General features: G+C 38.1%; 3 protein-coding genes across 5 annotated transcripts; 1 reads left to right on the forward strand and 2 right to left on the reverse strand.

Annotated features, from left to right (window-relative positions):
* Positions 1-582: 582 nt before the first annotated feature.
* On the forward strand, positions 583-3,178 carry LOC117916106 (ribulose bisphosphate carboxylase/oxygenase activase, chloroplastic). Of its 2 annotated transcripts, none has more exons than XM_034831956.1 (7): positions 583-707; positions 1,095-1,411; positions 1,497-1,602; positions 1,709-1,794; positions 1,894-2,366; positions 2,485-2,766; positions 2,887-3,178. In XM_034831956.1, the coding sequence occupies exons 1-7, from the start codon at positions 663-665 to the stop codon at positions 2,994-2,996; spliced, it is 1,419 nt and encodes a 472-aa protein (XP_034687847.1). In that variant the 5' UTR covers positions 583-662; the 3' UTR covers positions 2,997-3,178. The 2 variants fall into 2 exon arrangements, with proteins under 2 accessions (XP_034687847.1, XP_034687848.1); XM_034831957.1 differs by having other exon boundaries at positions 2,485-2,794; positions 2,887-2,981.
* Positions 3,179-3,748: 570 nt separating this feature from the next.
* LOC117916104 (L-type lectin-domain containing receptor kinase IV.1-like) lies at positions 3,749-6,049 on the reverse strand. 2 transcript variants are annotated; one of them, XM_034831954.1, is made up of 2 exons: positions 5,758-6,049; positions 3,749-5,565 (listed from the first exon to the last, which is right to left on the reverse strand). In XM_034831954.1, the coding sequence occupies exons 1-2, from the start codon at positions 5,993-5,995 to the stop codon at positions 3,968-3,970; spliced, it is 1,836 nt and encodes a 611-aa protein (XP_034687845.1). In that variant the 5' UTR covers positions 5,996-6,049; the 3' UTR covers positions 3,749-3,967. The 2 variants fall into 2 exon arrangements, with proteins under 2 accessions (XP_034687845.1, XP_034687843.1); XM_034831952.1 differs by having other exon boundaries at positions 3,749-6,049.
* Positions 6,050-15,102: 9,053 nt separating this feature from the next.
* LOC117917055 (pentatricopeptide repeat-containing protein At4g13650-like) lies at positions 15,103-17,593 on the reverse strand. Its single transcript, XM_034833281.1, has one exon. It carries the CDS (start codon positions 17,591-17,593, stop codon positions 15,710-15,712), a length of 1,884 nt encoding a protein of 627 aa, XP_034689172.1. The 3' UTR covers positions 15,103-15,709.
* Between the last annotated feature and the right edge of the window lie 417 nt (positions 17,594-18,010).

An 18,010-nucleotide genomic window follows, 5' to 3' on the forward strand; every position in this document is an offset into this window, starting at 1 on the left:
GAAAATGGTTGAAACCCAGAACAGCTCTTGTTCATATTTGAACCACAAACCCTTGCTACCAACCAACAGCCTCATGTATTCAACCTCATACATCAAATGGCACATCAAAATTCAAATTTATATTATGTGGTCAAGTTTATTTGTTCAGGTATCGCCATTGGCTACCCCAAAACTTCAGAAACATGTCGCAGTCAGGCGAGTAGCAAGAGCGATAAGATGGACACTTGGCACATTTTGATCCCATGGATTCCTGGAAAGCGGAAGGACAACGATTAGTTTTTATATAGAAGGAAAAATTTTTCATGGACAAATTCATCTCAGCCACTCCATATGCCCTGCTTATCTTTAAATTTTCTCCAGCCTGAAAATCTCTTGGAAACTAGTGGTGAAGAGAAGAGCTTAAACCCAAACCTCAACAGTCATTCTTTCAGAGGAATGAGATGATCCTTTTTTGTATATATGTGCAACTAACGGTTGTCTCAGAGACCACCACGTGTCACTCATCCAATCCTCAGCGTGTGGCTGTTAAGAATTTGAAAAACCAGTACACAAAAACTCATTACTAAAAGTACCTCCAAGTCTCCCCCATTCATCACTTCCCTCAGAGAGTTGGACTTGAATTTCCTCTGATTCGATTGCAGCCTCCTTGGTGATTAATCGCCATGGCTACAACAGTCTCAACCATTGGAGCTGTTAACAGAACACCGGTACTGTGTTTTCCCTCTCTGCTGTTGGGTCCTGTAACTAGTTTGTGAAGTGGAAAAGAAGAGAAACAACTCTTTTTTTCCTTCATATTTTACTGAAATATCCTTCATGGGTTTTTCTTCTTTTGTGGTCTAATGGGTCATGCTTGAAGTCTTAGTGTTTTACTAAAAGCTGGTTAGTTTTGATTACTGGGTGTGTTTGAATGTGATTTCGAAGGAGAGAAAACCATGTTATTATAGAAGTTCTTTCCTGGGCTTTGTGTTTTGGTCTGAAATTAAAGGATTTCAAATTGTGGGTGATCCGTCCGAATGTGATTTGAGAGAAATGGTATGTGTAACTAAGTTTAATTGTGTGGGTTGTTAGGCCTAAAGGGGTTTGCTTTGATGCAGCTGAGCTTGAACAGCTCTGGTACTGGAGGTTCAGTCCCAAGCTCCGCCTTCTTCGGGAGCAGTTTGAAGAAGGTGAGCTCAAGATTCACCCACCCAAAGATTGCATCTGGAAGCTTTAAGGTGGTTGCAGAAATCGACGAGAATGAGCAAACTGAAAAGGACAGATGGAAAGGGCTTGCCTACGATGTGTCTGATGACCAGCAGGATATCACCAGAGGAAAGGGAATGGTGGATTCTCTTTTCCAAGCTCCCATGCAATCTGGAACCCACTATGCTGTGATGAGTTCATATGAATACCTCAGCACCGGACTTCGCCAGTAAGAAATACAGAACAAAAGGAACACCTCTTTGATGATGATGGGTTACATGATTTTTCATTTTAGATAATGTGATTTGTTTCAGATACAACTTGGATAACAACATGGATGGATTCTACATTGCTCCAGCATTCATGGACAAGCTTGTGGTTCACATCACCAAAAACTTCATGACCCTGCCTAACATCAAGGTAAATGATTGAGCTTTGAAGTTCTTGGAGTTCTAGCTAGAAGTTTATGAACTGAGTTTTGCTCCAATCACAAGAAACCTGGATGAAAATCTTGAATTTGTTGCAGGTTCCCCTCATTCTGGGTATTTGGGGAGGCAAAGGTCAGGGGAAATCTTTCCAGTGTGAGCTTGTCTTCTCTAAGATGGGAATCAAGTTAGTTCTCACTTCAACTTGCTTGTCTATTTCATAATGTTTGTGAAGATTTCTTGCTTTGTACATTGATTTCATGGTGATGAAATTCCAAATTTTCAGCCCCATCATGATGAGTGCTGGAGAACTTGAAAGTGGGAATGCAGGAGAACCTGCAAAACTGATAAGGCAGAGGTACCGTGAGGCAGCTGACATCATCAGGAAGGGAAAAATGTGCTGCCTCTTCATCAATGATCTTGATGCAGGAGCAGGTAGGCTTGGTGGAACTACCCAATACACTGTCAACAACCAGATGGTGAATGCAACCCTCATGAACATTGCCGATAACCCGACAAATGTCCAGCTCCCTGGTATGTACAACAAAGAGGAAAATCCCCGCGTCCCCATCATTGTCACTGGCAATGACTTCTCAACTCTGTATGCCCCTCTCATTCGTGATGGTCGTATGGAGAAATTCTACTGGGCTCCTAATAGGGAGGACCGGATTGGTGTTTGCAAGGGAATCTTCAGGAGCGACAACGTTCCTGATGATGATATTGTCAAGATTGTTGACACCTTCCCAGGGCAATCCATTGGTAAGCATGTCGACAAACTCGGCTTTCCTGAATTATTGCATTGGTAGCAGATAGAACTGTCTTGATCCAAAAACATGCCATCAACATGAGACTTGCCTTTTTTCTTTGTATTCTGCAGACTTCTTTGGTGCCCTCAGAGCTCGGGTTTATGACGATGAAGTAAGGAAGTGGATATCAGGTGTTGGAGTTGACTTCATTGGCAAGAAGCTTGTTAACTCAAAGGAGGGTCCCCCAACTTTTGAGCAGCCCAAGATGACAGTTGAGAAGCTCCTCGAGTATGGTAACATGCTTGTGATGGAACAGGAGAATGTGAAGAGAGTTCAATTGGCTGACAAGTACTTAAGCGAGGCAGCTCTTGGAGATGCGAACGTGGATTCCATCGAGAGAGGAGCCTTTTATGGTCAGCAACCCTGATTCTAGAGGCTTTAGTAAGAAGTTTTAATCTGCTCTCTGAATTTGTTATAAATGGAAGAAATATATAAGAACATGTTCAAGCTATTGTCCCTTTTTTTGGATGCAGGCAAGGCAGCCCAACAAGTTGGTGTTCCTGTTCCTGAAGGTTGCACTGATCCATCTGCAGCAAACTTTGATCCAACTGCTAGGAGTGATAATGGGAGCTGCCAGTACTGAAGCCTGCCTCTTTTATTCTTCCCTTTATATTGGACCATCTCAGGAAGGATAAACCCTTTCTGGGGAATGAGGAATTGGTCATATTGCCACCTCTATTTTCATGGATTAATATCATGTAATTTTGTGTTATGATATTCCCTCTGTTTAAATTCCAATGGGTGCTTTGTTTTTCTTTCAAACTACTGATTTGGCTGCAGCATTTCTTTCATTGTCAGTTGATTAGTTGGGCCCTTGAACTGATATCTGCAGTACACAAACTATAACCATACATTATATGCATCCTAAACTCATCCTCAACCACACTCCCCAAACTAAAAATAGAGATCAGATAGATCAAAACCCCTTGCTTTACTATATGCCAGACACTAGTTGATGAACTTGGTCTGGAGCATAAAGAAATATATACCACATCCTCCATCCTGGAAAAACCACTTAATGAAGCAACTGCAGCTTTCGATCTTTCTGTACCTCTCCAAGGTGCATAAAGATAACAAGTTGCTCTCAATTTGGAAGTCACTAATAGATTGACACTCCGAAATCTTTTTCTTCAATTGTGTTTCTTGTGATTGAAAACATTTTTTTTTTTGGTGAATTCAACTAGAAAGGAATGGATGCTAATATAATCTGAATCATCATGGTTTTCACTAGCAAAACATTATTCCCATCCAGAAATTGCATCACCTGCCTCACCATGTTTTGCTGCTGGGTTGAAGTCTGAACAAAGCAAGTCTAGTCTCAAAACCAGATCCATGTATGCACTAATTGTAACCTTTACATGGGAGTCTAATTAGAATACAAAATATATCATTAGAGTATCGTTTTATCAGTTTCAGAAACTGATGTATCGTATTTTATACAATAAATAACTTCTATTTTTCATTCCCATCTCCAAGCATAACCCTGCCATGTGCCTGATTGGTCTGACTCGTGATCGGGTCTGTGCGCAGCATGAAATACTGCTGCTTCATTATTCATCGACCTTGGTTGAGGATTGAATCAGAGCTAGAGAATGAACGGACAGTAGTCGTCCCAGATGATGAAGGGAATGACGTGATAACCTCAGCTGATTCTTCACCATTTGCTCCAAATGTTCCCATACTGGAAAAGTTACGTGGTATCTCTGGCAAAGGAGCATCTCCATTCAAGTACTGCATCACTTGCCTCATGCTAGGCCGAACTGCAGGTATAGGGCTTGAACAAAGCAGGCCTAGTTTCAAAACCAATTCCATTTCCTCTGCAACGTAATTACCTTCCAATCTAGGATCACTAGTCAGAAGAATAGCTCCTCTTTTCCAGCATTCAAGAACCCAATCAACCAGAACCCCCCCTTCAGGATATCCTTGTAGCTCCACAGGCCTCCTGCCACAAGCCGTTTCAAGCATGAAAGCCCCAAAAGCAAACACATCAGTGCTACTAGTTGCCTTCCCTGTTCTAGTAAGCTCTGGTGCCAGATATCCCACGGTCCCAACTACATGAGTAGTTTGAGGGTGGGTATCATGATCATATAATTTAGCAAGCCCAAAGTCTCCTAGCCGGCCATTCAGATTGGCGTCTAGGAGAACATTGCTAGCCTTCACATCTCTATGGAGAACAACTTGTTCCCACTCTTCATGCAGATATAAAAGACTAGATGCTACTCCTCTGAGGATATGGTACCGTTGAGGCCAAGTAAGGATCGGATTTTCATCGCTAAATAGGAACTTGTCAAGGCTGCCATTAGGCATATGATCATAGACCAAGAGCAGTTCCCCTCTTCGCCGACAATATCCAAGGAGCTGGACTAAGTTCCTATGCCTAAGCCTTCCCATGCTTGCAATTTCAGCCACAAATTCCCTCATCCCTTGCTTTGAATCATGAGACACTTTCTTGACTGCAATTTCTAAGTTTGAAGAAGGAAGTCTTCCTCTATAAACCTTCCCAAAACCCCCTGCTCCAAGAAGCTCTTTGTCTTTGAAACCTTTGGTTGCTTTGTAGAGATCCTTATAGGAGAATCTTTGAGGACCATATTCCCCTTCCCACTCTTCCCGTAGTTCTTCAAATTTCAATTTTCTTATAATGTAACCGGCTCCCATGAGCACAACCAGAACAATTACTAATGTTGTCAGTGACAGCGAAACAATTACAACTAGTGCCTTCCTTCCTTTCTTCCTTGGGGGTAGGGAAGGAAGCTCTGAAATTTCAAGGCTTTGTGCTTTCCCACTTCTGTTGAAGCTCCACCCAAGAATATAGTGATCACTTGCCATTGCACCAGTGGCTGAAGAGAAACCAACGTACATAGACTCCAAGAAAATAGAAGAAAGATTAATGGGTGTTGACAATAGAGGCATGCTTGGTTTTGGGCTTTTGAGGGGAGCTACTGTCACATTGATTAGCTTCTGCACATCATCATAATCTATCCAAACCTGCATAGCTTTCCCGCTTATGAGCTCTAAGCTCTTATTCTTCCCTTCTTTGTTGGAAAAATAGGTCACTGGAGCTGATACTTCAGAGTCAAGGCTATTCACATCAACTCCCACATGATTTCCATCTGTGTCTTTCAAGTCTGGGCTTAAAATTGTATCTAGCTCAACTGCAAACACATGATTGGAAGAATTACCGTTGTTTGTAACATTGAAGAGTCCCAAATATTGGCTTGCCACAGCTCCAGGGAAGTCCATGGATGGCGCAATGGTGAAGACAATACCATGGCCACCAATAGCCTGCCATTCAGGAACTATTGCAAATGCAAAAATGGTAGAAAATGAGAGAGACTTGGAATCACCAGAAGATGTGTTGAACTTCAGAGGAACTGGGAAGAAAGCGCGGCCAATTTGTTGCTTTGAAGTGTTGGTCAGCTGCAATAGACCGTTTGGGTGGATCTTCGCGATTCCACCAAGATGCAGACTCGCTCCTTGGAAGCCATTGTGGATGAACTGGGCTGCTTCTTCTGCCAAGGCCAAGAGTTTGACAGATGTGAAGAGAATGATCAAAAAGTGAAGCGATGTAACTATTGTAGCCATTGAAAGAGGTTGCAAAAGATTTCTTTTTTGCAAAGACAGATGGGCTTTACAGGATCAATTCACATGACTGGTTCTTCTCTGCAGAGCTTTTTGAACTAGGTGTCTAGGACCTCTATGTTGAAATTTAGGAATCTCTCTTTCCCTTTTCATTGGGACCCAATCTCAAACGTGGGCCATGAAAAGGACAATGATGCCTTCCACCTTTCCAAGAAGATACATGCTCCAAATTTGACTCTCATGTTCATCGAAGAGTAATCAAAGGTCCCAAACGAGTCCAAAATAATCCATTTGTTGAAAAAAAATGGTAAGAAATGAACTTGAAGGAAATTTGGTACATTGTTAAGAAATTTTGGTACATCCATAATCTATAATAATAATAAAAAAAAATAAAGTTCTAAAATTTCATATTTTTTTTAGTTATGGTTACATGAGTTTCCCTCTAACGGTAGTTTTAAAGAAAATTGTAAAATCACCGTCTGTAACTATGATTTTTATGATATTTTTAAAATCACAGTTATTAACTGTGGTTTTATGATTATCATGACAAAAAATATTTTTTTATATTGTGATTATGATAAAGAATATATTAAAAATAATATTAAAATCACAATACTATTAAAACGGACATGGATTAAAAATAATTTTGAAATCACAATTACTAATTATGGTTTTAAGAAAATTGTAAAACCACGATATGTAAATGATTTTAAGGATATTTCTGAAACTTTTAAATCCAATCACCAACAATGGTTTTTTACACTTAAAAAAAAAATTATGTGGATGCTTACGTGGATAAAAAAATTAATTTGATAAATACTTTGAGATGAGTATTATTCTTATCAATTTTTTTTCAACATCAAATCATCTCTCCAAATGAACAGATCTTTCAATAAGAATAAAGTTTCTCCTTTTGCATATCATTCATTATAGTTTGGGAAAGTATTAGTTAATACCAGAAACTAGCATATGAACACCAGCAGACACAACCACTAGGTTTGGAAAAGGAACAGGTCAGCAGCCATCAAATTCACTACTCCCAAAAAACTGTTCCAATTACGGAAATTTCCTTCCAAAATTAAATGAAAGTGATGGTTTTTTGAATTTTGAATCTGATTCTAGAATTCCACCAGTCTTTACTGTCATTGTGCCTCAGTTTCAAACCAATTGTCCGCTATGATTAGTCCTTCCTCTGAAACGCCTGATATTTCAAGGCATGCAACGTTTGAATTGCTAACTCAAATGAAAGAATATTCAACTCTTCAGGGGTACAAAATTCACCTAACGCTTTAGATAAACTCCAAGGCATGATGTAGAATAGTCCATGTTTTTCTCAAGGTTCTTCACCTAATAGATGATGTGATACCATCAGAAATGGGTGGGTTCCCACTATCGTTTGAAACAGAACTGTAGTTGGCGGAAAATCATGTTTGGATTTTGGGTAATGGAAGGGCCACTGTTTCTGCAGTTTTCCATTTCTTGGGAGGCTACTTTTCTTGGGAATTTTCTTTGCTTTGAATCTTCACATGGTAGGAGTAGGACCAAGTTTTCAAGATTACATTATTGGACCACTTGCCATCAATTAAGATGGCTAAATCTGTTTCTGGAGTTTTCCATTTCTTGGGAATTTTCTTTGTTTTGAATCTTCACATGGGAGGAGTAGGACCAAGTTTTCAAGATTACATTATTGGACCACTTGCCATCAATTAAGATGGCTAAATCTAGTTTACATTGCCACATAAATTTTCGATCAGAAAAGTTGATTTCACATGGCAAATCATTGCCCAGAGGCTCTGATATAATCTCTCTCTCTCTCTTTCTCTCTCTCTCTCTCTCTCAAGTTGGCAGAAAATATCATTTCGCAATCAATGCCATATTCTCTATTTATGTTGGTATTGGAGGCCAAGACTAAATTAAAAAGTTGGTCACTTTTTCTTCCTTTGCTTTATTCATTTGCATCCAATAAAAAATTCCAAGGTTAAACACGCCCTGGACAACTTTTTGCCTACTGTATGTTCTCACATGAATGTTTATGATTTTCGTACGTACAATATCTTCAAACAAGTTTAATAAATATGGACATGAAAGGGATGTCCACATGAAGGGACGATTTTTTTCAAAAAATGAATCGAGAGAGAGGTGTGTGACACGGTTTGGACGTGTGACACGCTTGTTTCATGTTTCTCCCTCAGTTGGTCTGGACTCTGGAGTATCCTTCCATGATTGTCTTCGTCAATGTCAACAGCAATGCAGAAGGAACTGTTAGAATTTAATAAAATACAAAAAGATTATGTCACAGCTGTGGCAGATAAGCCATAAATACAGAACTTAGAGCAGAACCAGGACTGCAGTTTAATAGTAATTACAGTCTAATATGTCAATAATCCCCTGGCACATGATAGAATGTGTGATGCTGAATCGGTACAGATAAATTTTTTATGCAGGCTCGGTAGAGAGGGGGAACCTGAGATGCTGAATTGGTGGTAATGGGAATTTGTGATGCCAATTTGGTAGAGATGGGAATGTTTGATGATTATTTTGTACTTGGGGCAGCTGTTGATGGGGAGAACTCTTCATTCCGAAGCAACAAAGTTACAGCCTCTTTAACATTCTCTACCACACCCATTTTACCAGGAGTTTTCCTTGAACTGTTTGCCCTGTAGATAACTTGAGAAAGAGCTCTCTCCTCTCCCCAGGCTCAAGCTTGTACATGAGATATTGATGGGGAAGCCTTTTAAAGTTTATTCAAGGAAGAAAAGGAAGGAAGACCTAAGTAAACTTTAAGTGGAATTAATATTAATTAAAATTGAATTAAGATTGGTATTTGTTGTAATCTAATTAGGATTAGCTAGTTGAGTTATAATATAATTATAATTTGAGTCATGATAGGTTATTAGAGTTCTAGTAGACTTTGGATATTATAATTAGAATTAGAATCATAATAAGTTATTAGAGTCCTAGTAGACTTTGGATTTCTTGGAGAAGCTATTAATCAATGTAAGTCAAAGAGATGAATTAATATGAATAATATTATATTTTCTTTCATTGCAAGGTTGCAACATTCAATGGTGAGACTTCATTGATTTTCTTCTAGGTAAGACTCCTAAAAGTCCTTAGTGAGACTCTAAGGTTTTCCATCTTTTCTTCATTGTTTCTTATTTCTCTCTATTTCTTATCTTATAATTTTCTCTACCATAAAATTTATTTTTTGTTCCTCTTATTGCACCCTAAAAAATAAAACCCTAATCCACCTACCCTTGAGTGTAGGCAACCATCCTAGGGTTGTCCTACATCAATTTTGATATTAGAGCCAAAGTTTTTGGCTTGAAGGCATATGCAATTAAGGAGCAGAGCAACTTATGCAAGCATGAGTTCCAAAAAAACTTCTAGCAATCAAGATGCCGCTACAATACGCTTGGAGGAAATTTCAGTCACACAACAATCCCATCAAGATGCTATAATACAACTAAATAACAAACTTGATGAAACTATAAAGTTATTAGAAAAAAGTCAAGAAAAACAACCAATTGAAGAGGAGATTGCAAGTCATCAATTTAGACAATCGCCAAATTGATCACGCGAAGAACAAGACAATTTTATGATGAGGAGTCAAAGAAAGGCTAAAATTTTTGAGCTAGATGATGATGTGACAAAAAAGGTACGTCTTGAAGTTGTTGAATTTTATGGAAAACTAAATCCATTAGCTTTTCTTGATTGGATTATGTCAATGGAAGATTACTTTGATTGGTATGCAATGCCTAAAATAAAAAAGTTCTTTTTGTGAAGGCAAAGTTGAAAAGAGCAGCACGTCTATGGTGGCATAATATTGAGAATCAAGTTCATAGAACTGGCCAACCACCTATTGACACATGGGATGAGATGAAGTTGAAGATGAATGAGCACTTTCTCCCAATTGATTATGAACAACTTATGTATACAAAATTATTTTCCCTTAAACAAGGTACCAAGTCCGTTGAAGAATATACAGAAGAATTCCATGAATTGAGTATTCGAAATCAAGTGCGGGAAAGTGATGCTCAACTTGCGGCCCGCAACAAAGCTGGACTTCGAATGGAGATTCAACTTGAGATGATAGTTGCACACACTTATACCATTGATGATGTTTATCAACTAGCCCTCAAAATAGAAGAATGCCTCAAATTTCGAGTTTCTAGGCGTCCAAGTTCACAAATTGGGAGCACTTTCTCTAACAGGACAACAAGCAAACCTTTAAGCACATCAAGCTTGAGAACTTCTAATCATGTGAATGGTGGAGACAATACTCAATAGACTTTGAATGTGGTTCATAAGAATGGTAATAAAGGTAAAACTTCAATGAGTATTGGAGATAGAAAAGTAGACGTGACTCTTTTATGCTTTAAGTGTGGTGGGCATGGTCATTATGTTGTTGTGTGCCCAACCAAAGGTTTACACTTTTGTGTTGAAGAACCAGAATTTGAATTGGAAAGTTACCCAAAGGAAGAAGAGACCTACAATGAAGATGAAGTTAGGGAAAAATGTGACTACTATGATGGTATGACGGAAGGACATAGTCTTGTAGTATGACCTTTATTAGTTCACTCGAGGTAAAAGGAGAAGAAGATTGGCGACGTACTAGCATTTTCCAGACACGTATTTCTTGTCAAGGGAGATTATGCACCATGATCATTGATGGAGGTAGCAATTTGAACATAGCTTCGCAAGAACTTGTTGAGAAGCTAAACCTTAAAACAGATAGACATCCAAATCCATTCAGAGTAGCATGGGTTAATGACACCTCTATCTTGATAAGTTTTCGCTGCATAGTAACATTCCTTTGTGGTAAGGACTTTGAAGAGTCTGTATGGTGTGAGGTCTTACCCATTAAAGTAAATCATATTTTACTTGGAAGACCTTGGCTCTTTGATAGAAGAGTTCAACATGACGACTATGAAAATACATATGCTCTCATACACAACAGACATAAGAAGATCCTTCGTCCAATGAAAGAAGTCTCTCCAATTAAGAAGTCAGAGGAAGAGACACAACAAAAAACGGTACTTACTATGTATTTGAAAATGAGAGCAAAGAAACTAAAGTTATTTTTGCTTTAATGGCTTGGAAAGTGGAAGAATTTAAAGAACAAGATTAGGAATATCCAACAAATGTACGTAAAATCCTTGATGACTTTTTAGACTTGTGGCCTGTAGAGTTACCTAATCAACTCTCTCCTCTACGTGACGTACAACATGCCATTGATTTGATTCTCGCTGCATCATTACCAAATTTACCAGCTTACCGAATGAATCCAACAGAGCATGCTGAATTGAAAAGGCAAGTTGATGAATTACTTACTAAAAGCTTTATTTGTGAAAGCCTAAGTCCTTGTGGAGTTCCTGCCCTACTAACACCAAATAAGGATGGATCATGGCGGATGTGTGTGAATAGTCGTGCAATCAACAAAATCACAATCAAGTATTGATTTCCAATTCCAAGACTTGATGACATGCTAGATATGATGGTTGGATCAATAATCTTCTCAAAGATTAATCTAAGAAGTGGATATCATCAAATATGTATTAGACCAGAGGATGAATGAAAGACATCTTTCAAAACTAAGGATGGATTGTATGAGTGGTTAGTCATGTCGTTTGGACTAACCAATGTTCCAAGTACCTTCATGCGGGTTATGATGCAGGTATTGAAACCTTTTATTGGACGGTTGGTTGTTGTCTATTTTGATGATATTCTTATCTATAGTCGATCTTGTGAAGATCATGAAGAACATTTGAAGCAAGTAAAACGCACTCTTAGGACTGAAATTTTTTACATTAATTTGAAAAAATGTACTTTCATGAGCCCTAGTGTTGTATTTCTTGGCTTTGTTGTGTCTTCTAAGGATGTTGAAACAGATCTGAAGAAGATTAAAGCTATTGTTGATTGGCCAATACCAACAAATATCCATGAGGTGCGAAGCTTCCATGGAATGACTACATTCTATCGATGATTTATTTGAAATTTCAGCTCTATTATGACCCCAATTATTGAATGCATGAAACTTGGTTTATTTATTTGGACCAAAGCGACCAACAAGGCATTTGAAGAAATCAAATCCAAGATGGTGAACCCTCCTATCCTACGTCTACTAGACGTTGAGAAAGTATTTGAGGTGGCTTGTGATGCTTCCTATGTGGGAATTGGAGCAGTTCTTAGCCAAGAAGGACATCTTGTGGCTTTCTTTAGTGAGAAGCTCAATGGGGCAAAGAAAAAAAATACTCCACATATGATCTTGAATTCTATGCGGTAGTGCAAGCAATTAAGCATTGTCAATATTATCTCAATTACAAGGAATTTGTTTTATATTTGGATCATGAAGCCTTGTGATATCCTAATTCTCAAAAGAAGCTTAACTCTCGACATGCAAAATGGAGTAGGTTTTTTTTTTTTTTTTTTTTTTTTTTTTTCAGTTGTTTACCTTTAATTTAAAACATTGTGCAGGAATTGAAAATAAAGTAATTGATGCCCTTAGTAGGAATGCCCTTCTCTTAGTAAACATGTCAGCCACTACAATTGGATTTGAAGAATTAAAGCATTGCTATGACAATGATGCTGATTTTAGAGATGTTTATTCCTCTCTTTTGAGTGGTTAAAAAACAACACATATTGATTTCTAGATTTTAGAAGGGTATTTGTTTTATAAAAATCGTTTCTACTTACCAAGGACTTCCTTACGTGATCATGTCATATGAGAACTTCATGGAGGCGGAATGGGTGGACATTTTGGACGAGATAAGACCATTGCTTTGGTGGAAGATCGCTTCTTTTGGCCTAGTTTAAAGAAGGATGTTTGGAAGGTTATCAAACAATGTTGAGCATATCAAGTAGGAAAATGTTCAAAGCAAAATACAGGGTTATATACACCCATTACCAATTCCATCCAAACATTGGGAAGACTTAAGCATGGATTTTGTACTTGGATTACCAAGGACACAACGGGACTTTGATTCTATATTTGTTGTGGTTGACAGATTTTCCAAAATGACACATTTTATCCCATGTAAGAAGGCTTGGGATGCTTCTTATGTTGTTGCCTTGTTCTTTAAAGAAGTAGTTCGATTGGATGGATTACCACAATCCATTGTTTCTGATCGTGATGTCAAGTTTATAAGTTATTTTTGGAAAACTTTGTGGGCCAAGCTAGGTAGTGAATTAAAATTTTCAAGTTCTTTTCATCCTCAAACTAATGGACAAACAAAAGTTGTTAATCACAACCTTAGTAATCTTTTGAGATGCATTGTGAGAGATTAGTTAAGAAATTGAGACAATGTCTTACCACAAGCTGAATTTGCTTTCAACAACTCTACTAATCATACTACTAGGTACTCACTTTTTGAAGTGGCATATGGGCTGAAACCTAAGCAACCTGTTGATCTTATACCATTGCCTACTTCTGTCCACACCAACCAAGATGGTGATGCATTTGCACGTCATATACGAGATATACATGAAAATGTACGACAAAAAAATCAAAATCAGTAATGAGAACTATAAAGAGGCAACAAATGCACATTGAAGATATATTCAGTTTCAAGAAGGTGATCTAGTGATGGTTTGTCTACGACTAGAAAAATTTCATTCGAGCACATATCAAAAGCTTCAAGCTAAGAAGGCGGGTCCATTCCGAGTACTAAAGTGGTTGGATGAGAAAGCTTATTTGTTAGAATTCCCTTCAGACTTGCATTTTAGTCCAATATTTAATGTGGAAGATTTGTATATCTACCATGGCCATCACAATGATGTAAGTGAAGAGTTGGATCTTCAATTACCACCTATTCTTAGCCTACGTCCTGAGATCAAATATGTTTTTGATTGTGTCCACTCGACAAGGTGGATACCAAATTTTTTTGGTGAAATGGCAAAGACAAACCACACTTTGAAAATACATGGATTACGACAACGGATTTTCAAAAGCTTAACCCCGATCTCTATGAATTGTATCAAGCATCTAACTCGTCGGAACCGAGTTCTTTCAAGCCGAGGATAATTGATGGGGGAAAGCCTTTTAAAGTTTATTCAAGGAAGAAAGAGAAGACCTAAGTAAACTTTAAGTAGGATTAATATTAGTTAGAATTGAATTGAGATTGATATTTATTGTAGTCTAATTAGGATTAGCTAGTTGAGTTATAATATAATTAGAATTTGAGATGATAGGTTATTAGAGTCCTAGTAGACTTTGGATGTTATAATTATAATTAAAATCATAATAGGTTATTAGAGTCCTAGTAGACTTTGGATTTCTTAGAGAAACTTATAAATAAGCTAATCAATGTAAATCAAAGAGATGAATTGATATGAATAATATTATATTTTCTTTCATTGCAAGGTTGCAACTCTCAATGGTGAGACTCCATTGATTTTCTTCTAAGTGAGACTCCTAGAAGTCTTTAGTGAGACTCTAAGGTTTTCTATCTTTTCTTCTTTCTCTCTATTTCTTATCTTATAATTTTCTATACCATAAAATTTATTATTTGTTCCTCTCCTTGTACCCTAAAAAATAAAACCCTAGCTTACCTACCCTTGAGTGTAGGCAACCATCCTAGGATTGTCCTACATCAGATACTCTTCTACTGAACCCCTTTATCCAATATTTGGTCACCACTCTTCCCATGCCCTCCAGTGCCAGGTGCTGATGGGGTCGCAATAGTCAGGCTTTTGGTGAGATCCTGATTGACCTAGCTCACATGAAAAAAGACCTTGGGTAGTTTAGTCTAACATACTAAAAATTGTAGAGGGAACTCATGAGACTTAAGATTGGGTGCCCGACCTGATCATCATTACTTGCTTAACTCGGCGAGTATAATATTGGATCCAACTAGTTGTCCTCTGCCTTGCAGTTCATCTCAACCATAAGAATCACACCTTTAAGCTAGGTGTGAATATGACTAAACCTGTATTTCATGAAAGAACTGCTGCAGGAACCTGTATTATGCATCGCCTCTCCATCCATTGTTTGCATAATATTAATGAATCATCTTGGACTCTTGTTCACACCATAAAAGTATCTCAAGTATTGTTTGTTACCTCAAGACATTAATCATTCCCATGCATTTCAAGGGATGTATTAATCCAGCTCTACAAAAGAATGCATTTGGCATAAAGTTGTCTTCATTTGAACCTGTTTCATGGTACATAAGACTGCCACAGAATACAACACTTCATACTCTCTCAACCCTAAGACGATCTAATTTTTGTCAGACAAAGAAAAGATTTTACTGATATGAAGCAGAAAAGATCTGAGATTTTTATGTGCAAACTCATACATACCCTCCAACTATGAGAGATCCGATAAATACAGACCCACCACACTAGATCATGGGTTTCTTGGTTAACCTGTCTATGGCCTTATAAACACTTGATGCTGAATACCATTGACCACTGATATCAACAATAGTTGATGGTAACTAATTCCAATCAGCCACAGTGACAGTGTAACTGTCATCAAAGAAGCATCGAAACATCAGTTTCGAAGATTATTTGCTTTAATTCAATTGTAATGACATCAACAGAGTAGATCTGAACATTTGAGCCACTCCAATCTCCATCATTGACTAAAACAAAATTCCCATTCTGGTGAGCACCAAATGATCTTCAAATCCTGGCACACCTTCCATATAAATACGGTGCTCTCATTTTCCATTGACAAGCTTTCCTGTCCTTGTTTCACTCCTCTTTGTTAACTTAAATCCAACTGTAACCAGGTTCCTTCCTCACTCCTCTATCACACATGACCTTTCTTATGCTTGCTGCATTATCCCAATAACCAACTGTTGCCTGTACATTTGACAACAGCACATAAATCACAGGATCATTGGGGCACATCTGGAGAAGTTTTTTTGCGCATCGTACTGCAATTTCCACATTTCCATGAACTTGACAAGCACTTAACAGAGCTTTGTAGACGGAGGATCCTGGCTCTATTGGCATGGTATTGATAAAGTCTTCCGCTTCTGATAAATATCCAGCTCGACTAAAAAGATCAACCATACTAGAATAATGCTCTGTTGTGGGAGATTCTAGTGAATAATCATTTCTCATCAAATCAAAATACTCAAGACCCTTGTCCAGCAACCCAACATGCCTACAAGCAGAGAGCACAACAAGAAAGGTGGTATTATCTGGTTTGACCCCACTTCTTCTCATCTGTTCAAACAATTCAACAGCTTCTCTACCATACCCATGATAAGCACACCCGGATAGCAATGAATTCCATGAGATCACATCATGTCTGTCCATCAATGAGAAAACCCTCTTTGCATCATTAATTGAGCCACATCTTGCATACATGGAAACAAGGCCATTTTGAACATTAAGATTTGAGCCATAGCCCGCTTTCAAAACCAGAGCATGAATTTGCTTTCCCTCATCAAGGGTTGAAATCATTCCTATTGCTCTTAAGACACTTGTAAATGTAAAGAGGTCCATATCAATGCCTGCCTGCCTCATTTTAGAGAAGCATTTGAGGGCTGCTTCACCATTTCCTAAATTTGATAAACCACCAATGACTGCATTCCAGGAGATTTGATCCCATCTTGTAACACCTGAGCAGACCTTATTAAAGTCCTCCAAACTACTGCTACATTCTGAATATACTGTCACAAGGGTAACTTCCAAATATGAATTAGACTCCAAACCCTCACGAATTATCCTACAGTGAACTTGCTTACAATGATCCAAATCATTTGAACTAGAAAAAGAGCTCAATAGACAATTATAAGTCACATAATTCAACCTGATACCCAACCGCTGCATGTCTCTAACTAAAACCATCGCAGCAACAGGTTGCTGACAATGAGCATAGCCAGCAACCATTGAAGTCCAAGTAATAATATTTCTTTCTGGCATGAGATCAAACATTAGTCTCGAAGCATCAATATTCCAACCCTTTGAGTACAAATCTATTAAGCACGTTCCAACAACAATATTATAGCAAAACCCACACTTCATACACAAACCATGCACCTGAATCCCAAGTTTTGTGTCTTCCATTCGCCAACAACCCACTAAAACAGCCGAAACACTGAAAGGAGTCGGGTCTATACCCACTTTGACCATCTCCAAAAACAATTCGATTGCAATTTCTGGGCAACCCACATGCAAATAACCAGATATTAATGAATTCCAAGTGACCACGTTCCGATGGGGCATTTCATCGAATAGCCGCTGAGCACTTGAAACCGCACCACATTTACCATACATATCCACAAGAGCACTGCAAATATAGACATTTGAATCAAAACCCACCTTGATTATGGTGGAATGAAGCTGAATTCCCACAAAGACAGACCCAGATTTCGCGCACGAGGAGACCATTCTGTTGAGAATGTGAGCGGTAGGTGCAGACCCATGTTGCTGCAACTGAGCCAAGAGCTTCAAATCGACTGAACTCTGTTTTTCGTCGGTGTCACAAGCGATGTGGCCGTTACAAGAGAAGAAATCGTTCCCCGGGAAAAGAGCAAGGCGGTTGGTTTGAGTCGTTACAGCGCGGGAACGTAACTGGTAGGCTGTTTTACACACTTCAGGTGGGGTGCGTCGCAGGAGATAACTAGGAAGGCGAAAGCTCATTTTTCGCCATTTCCACAAATGTTTTTCGCTGCAATTGGTTTTGTACCTACCTCCCGGAAAGTAAAACGCGTCGTTTTGGGCTTGGGCTTTTAAAGTAAAGGGCTACAACCACTGTTAGAAACTGGACCTGGCCCAGTTTCTACATAAATAATTACTTACATGCTAATCCATTTTAAAATTGCTTTGATTCAAAACAAAAATAATTTTAATATTTAAAAAATGTTTTAATTAAATAAAAATATTTTCATGGACAAAGTATTGGTCTCTTTATTTATTTATTTATTCAATATCTTAAATACCTAAATATTTTAAAATATTATTTTTTACCGTTAATTTTTACATTTGAAATATATACTCCCAAAAACAATAATACTTTTTTTTTTGGTAATAGAATTGGATTCCTGCTTTTGATTTTGC

The sequence above is a fragment of the Vitis riparia genome, chromosome 6 (assembly GCF_004353265.1).
Source record: "Vitis riparia cultivar Riparia Gloire de Montpellier isolate 1030 chromosome 6, EGFV_Vit.rip_1.0, whole genome shotgun sequence".
Taxonomy (NCBI): domain Eukaryota; kingdom Viridiplantae; phylum Streptophyta; class Magnoliopsida; order Vitales; family Vitaceae; genus Vitis; species Vitis riparia.

Coding starts and splice junctions, on each gene's coding strand:
- LOC117916106 (XM_034831956.1), top strand. CDS start 663: ATGGCTACAACAGTCTCAACCATTGGAGCTGTTAACAGAACACCG. Junction 1,412..1,496: donor CTCAGCACCGGACTTCGCCA/GTAAGAAATACA, acceptor GATTTGTTTCAG/ATACAACTTGGATAACAACA. Junction 1,603..1,708: donor TGACCCTGCCTAACATCAAG/GTAAATGATTGA, acceptor AATTTGTTGCAG/GTTCCCCTCATTCTGGGTAT.
- LOC117916104 (XM_034831952.1), bottom strand. CDS start 5,995: ATGGCTACAATAGTTACATCGCTTCACTTTTTGATCATTCTCTTCACA.
- LOC117917055 (XM_034833281.1), bottom strand. CDS start 17,593: ATGAGCTTTCGCCTTCCTAGTTATCTCCTGCGACGCACCCCACCTGAA.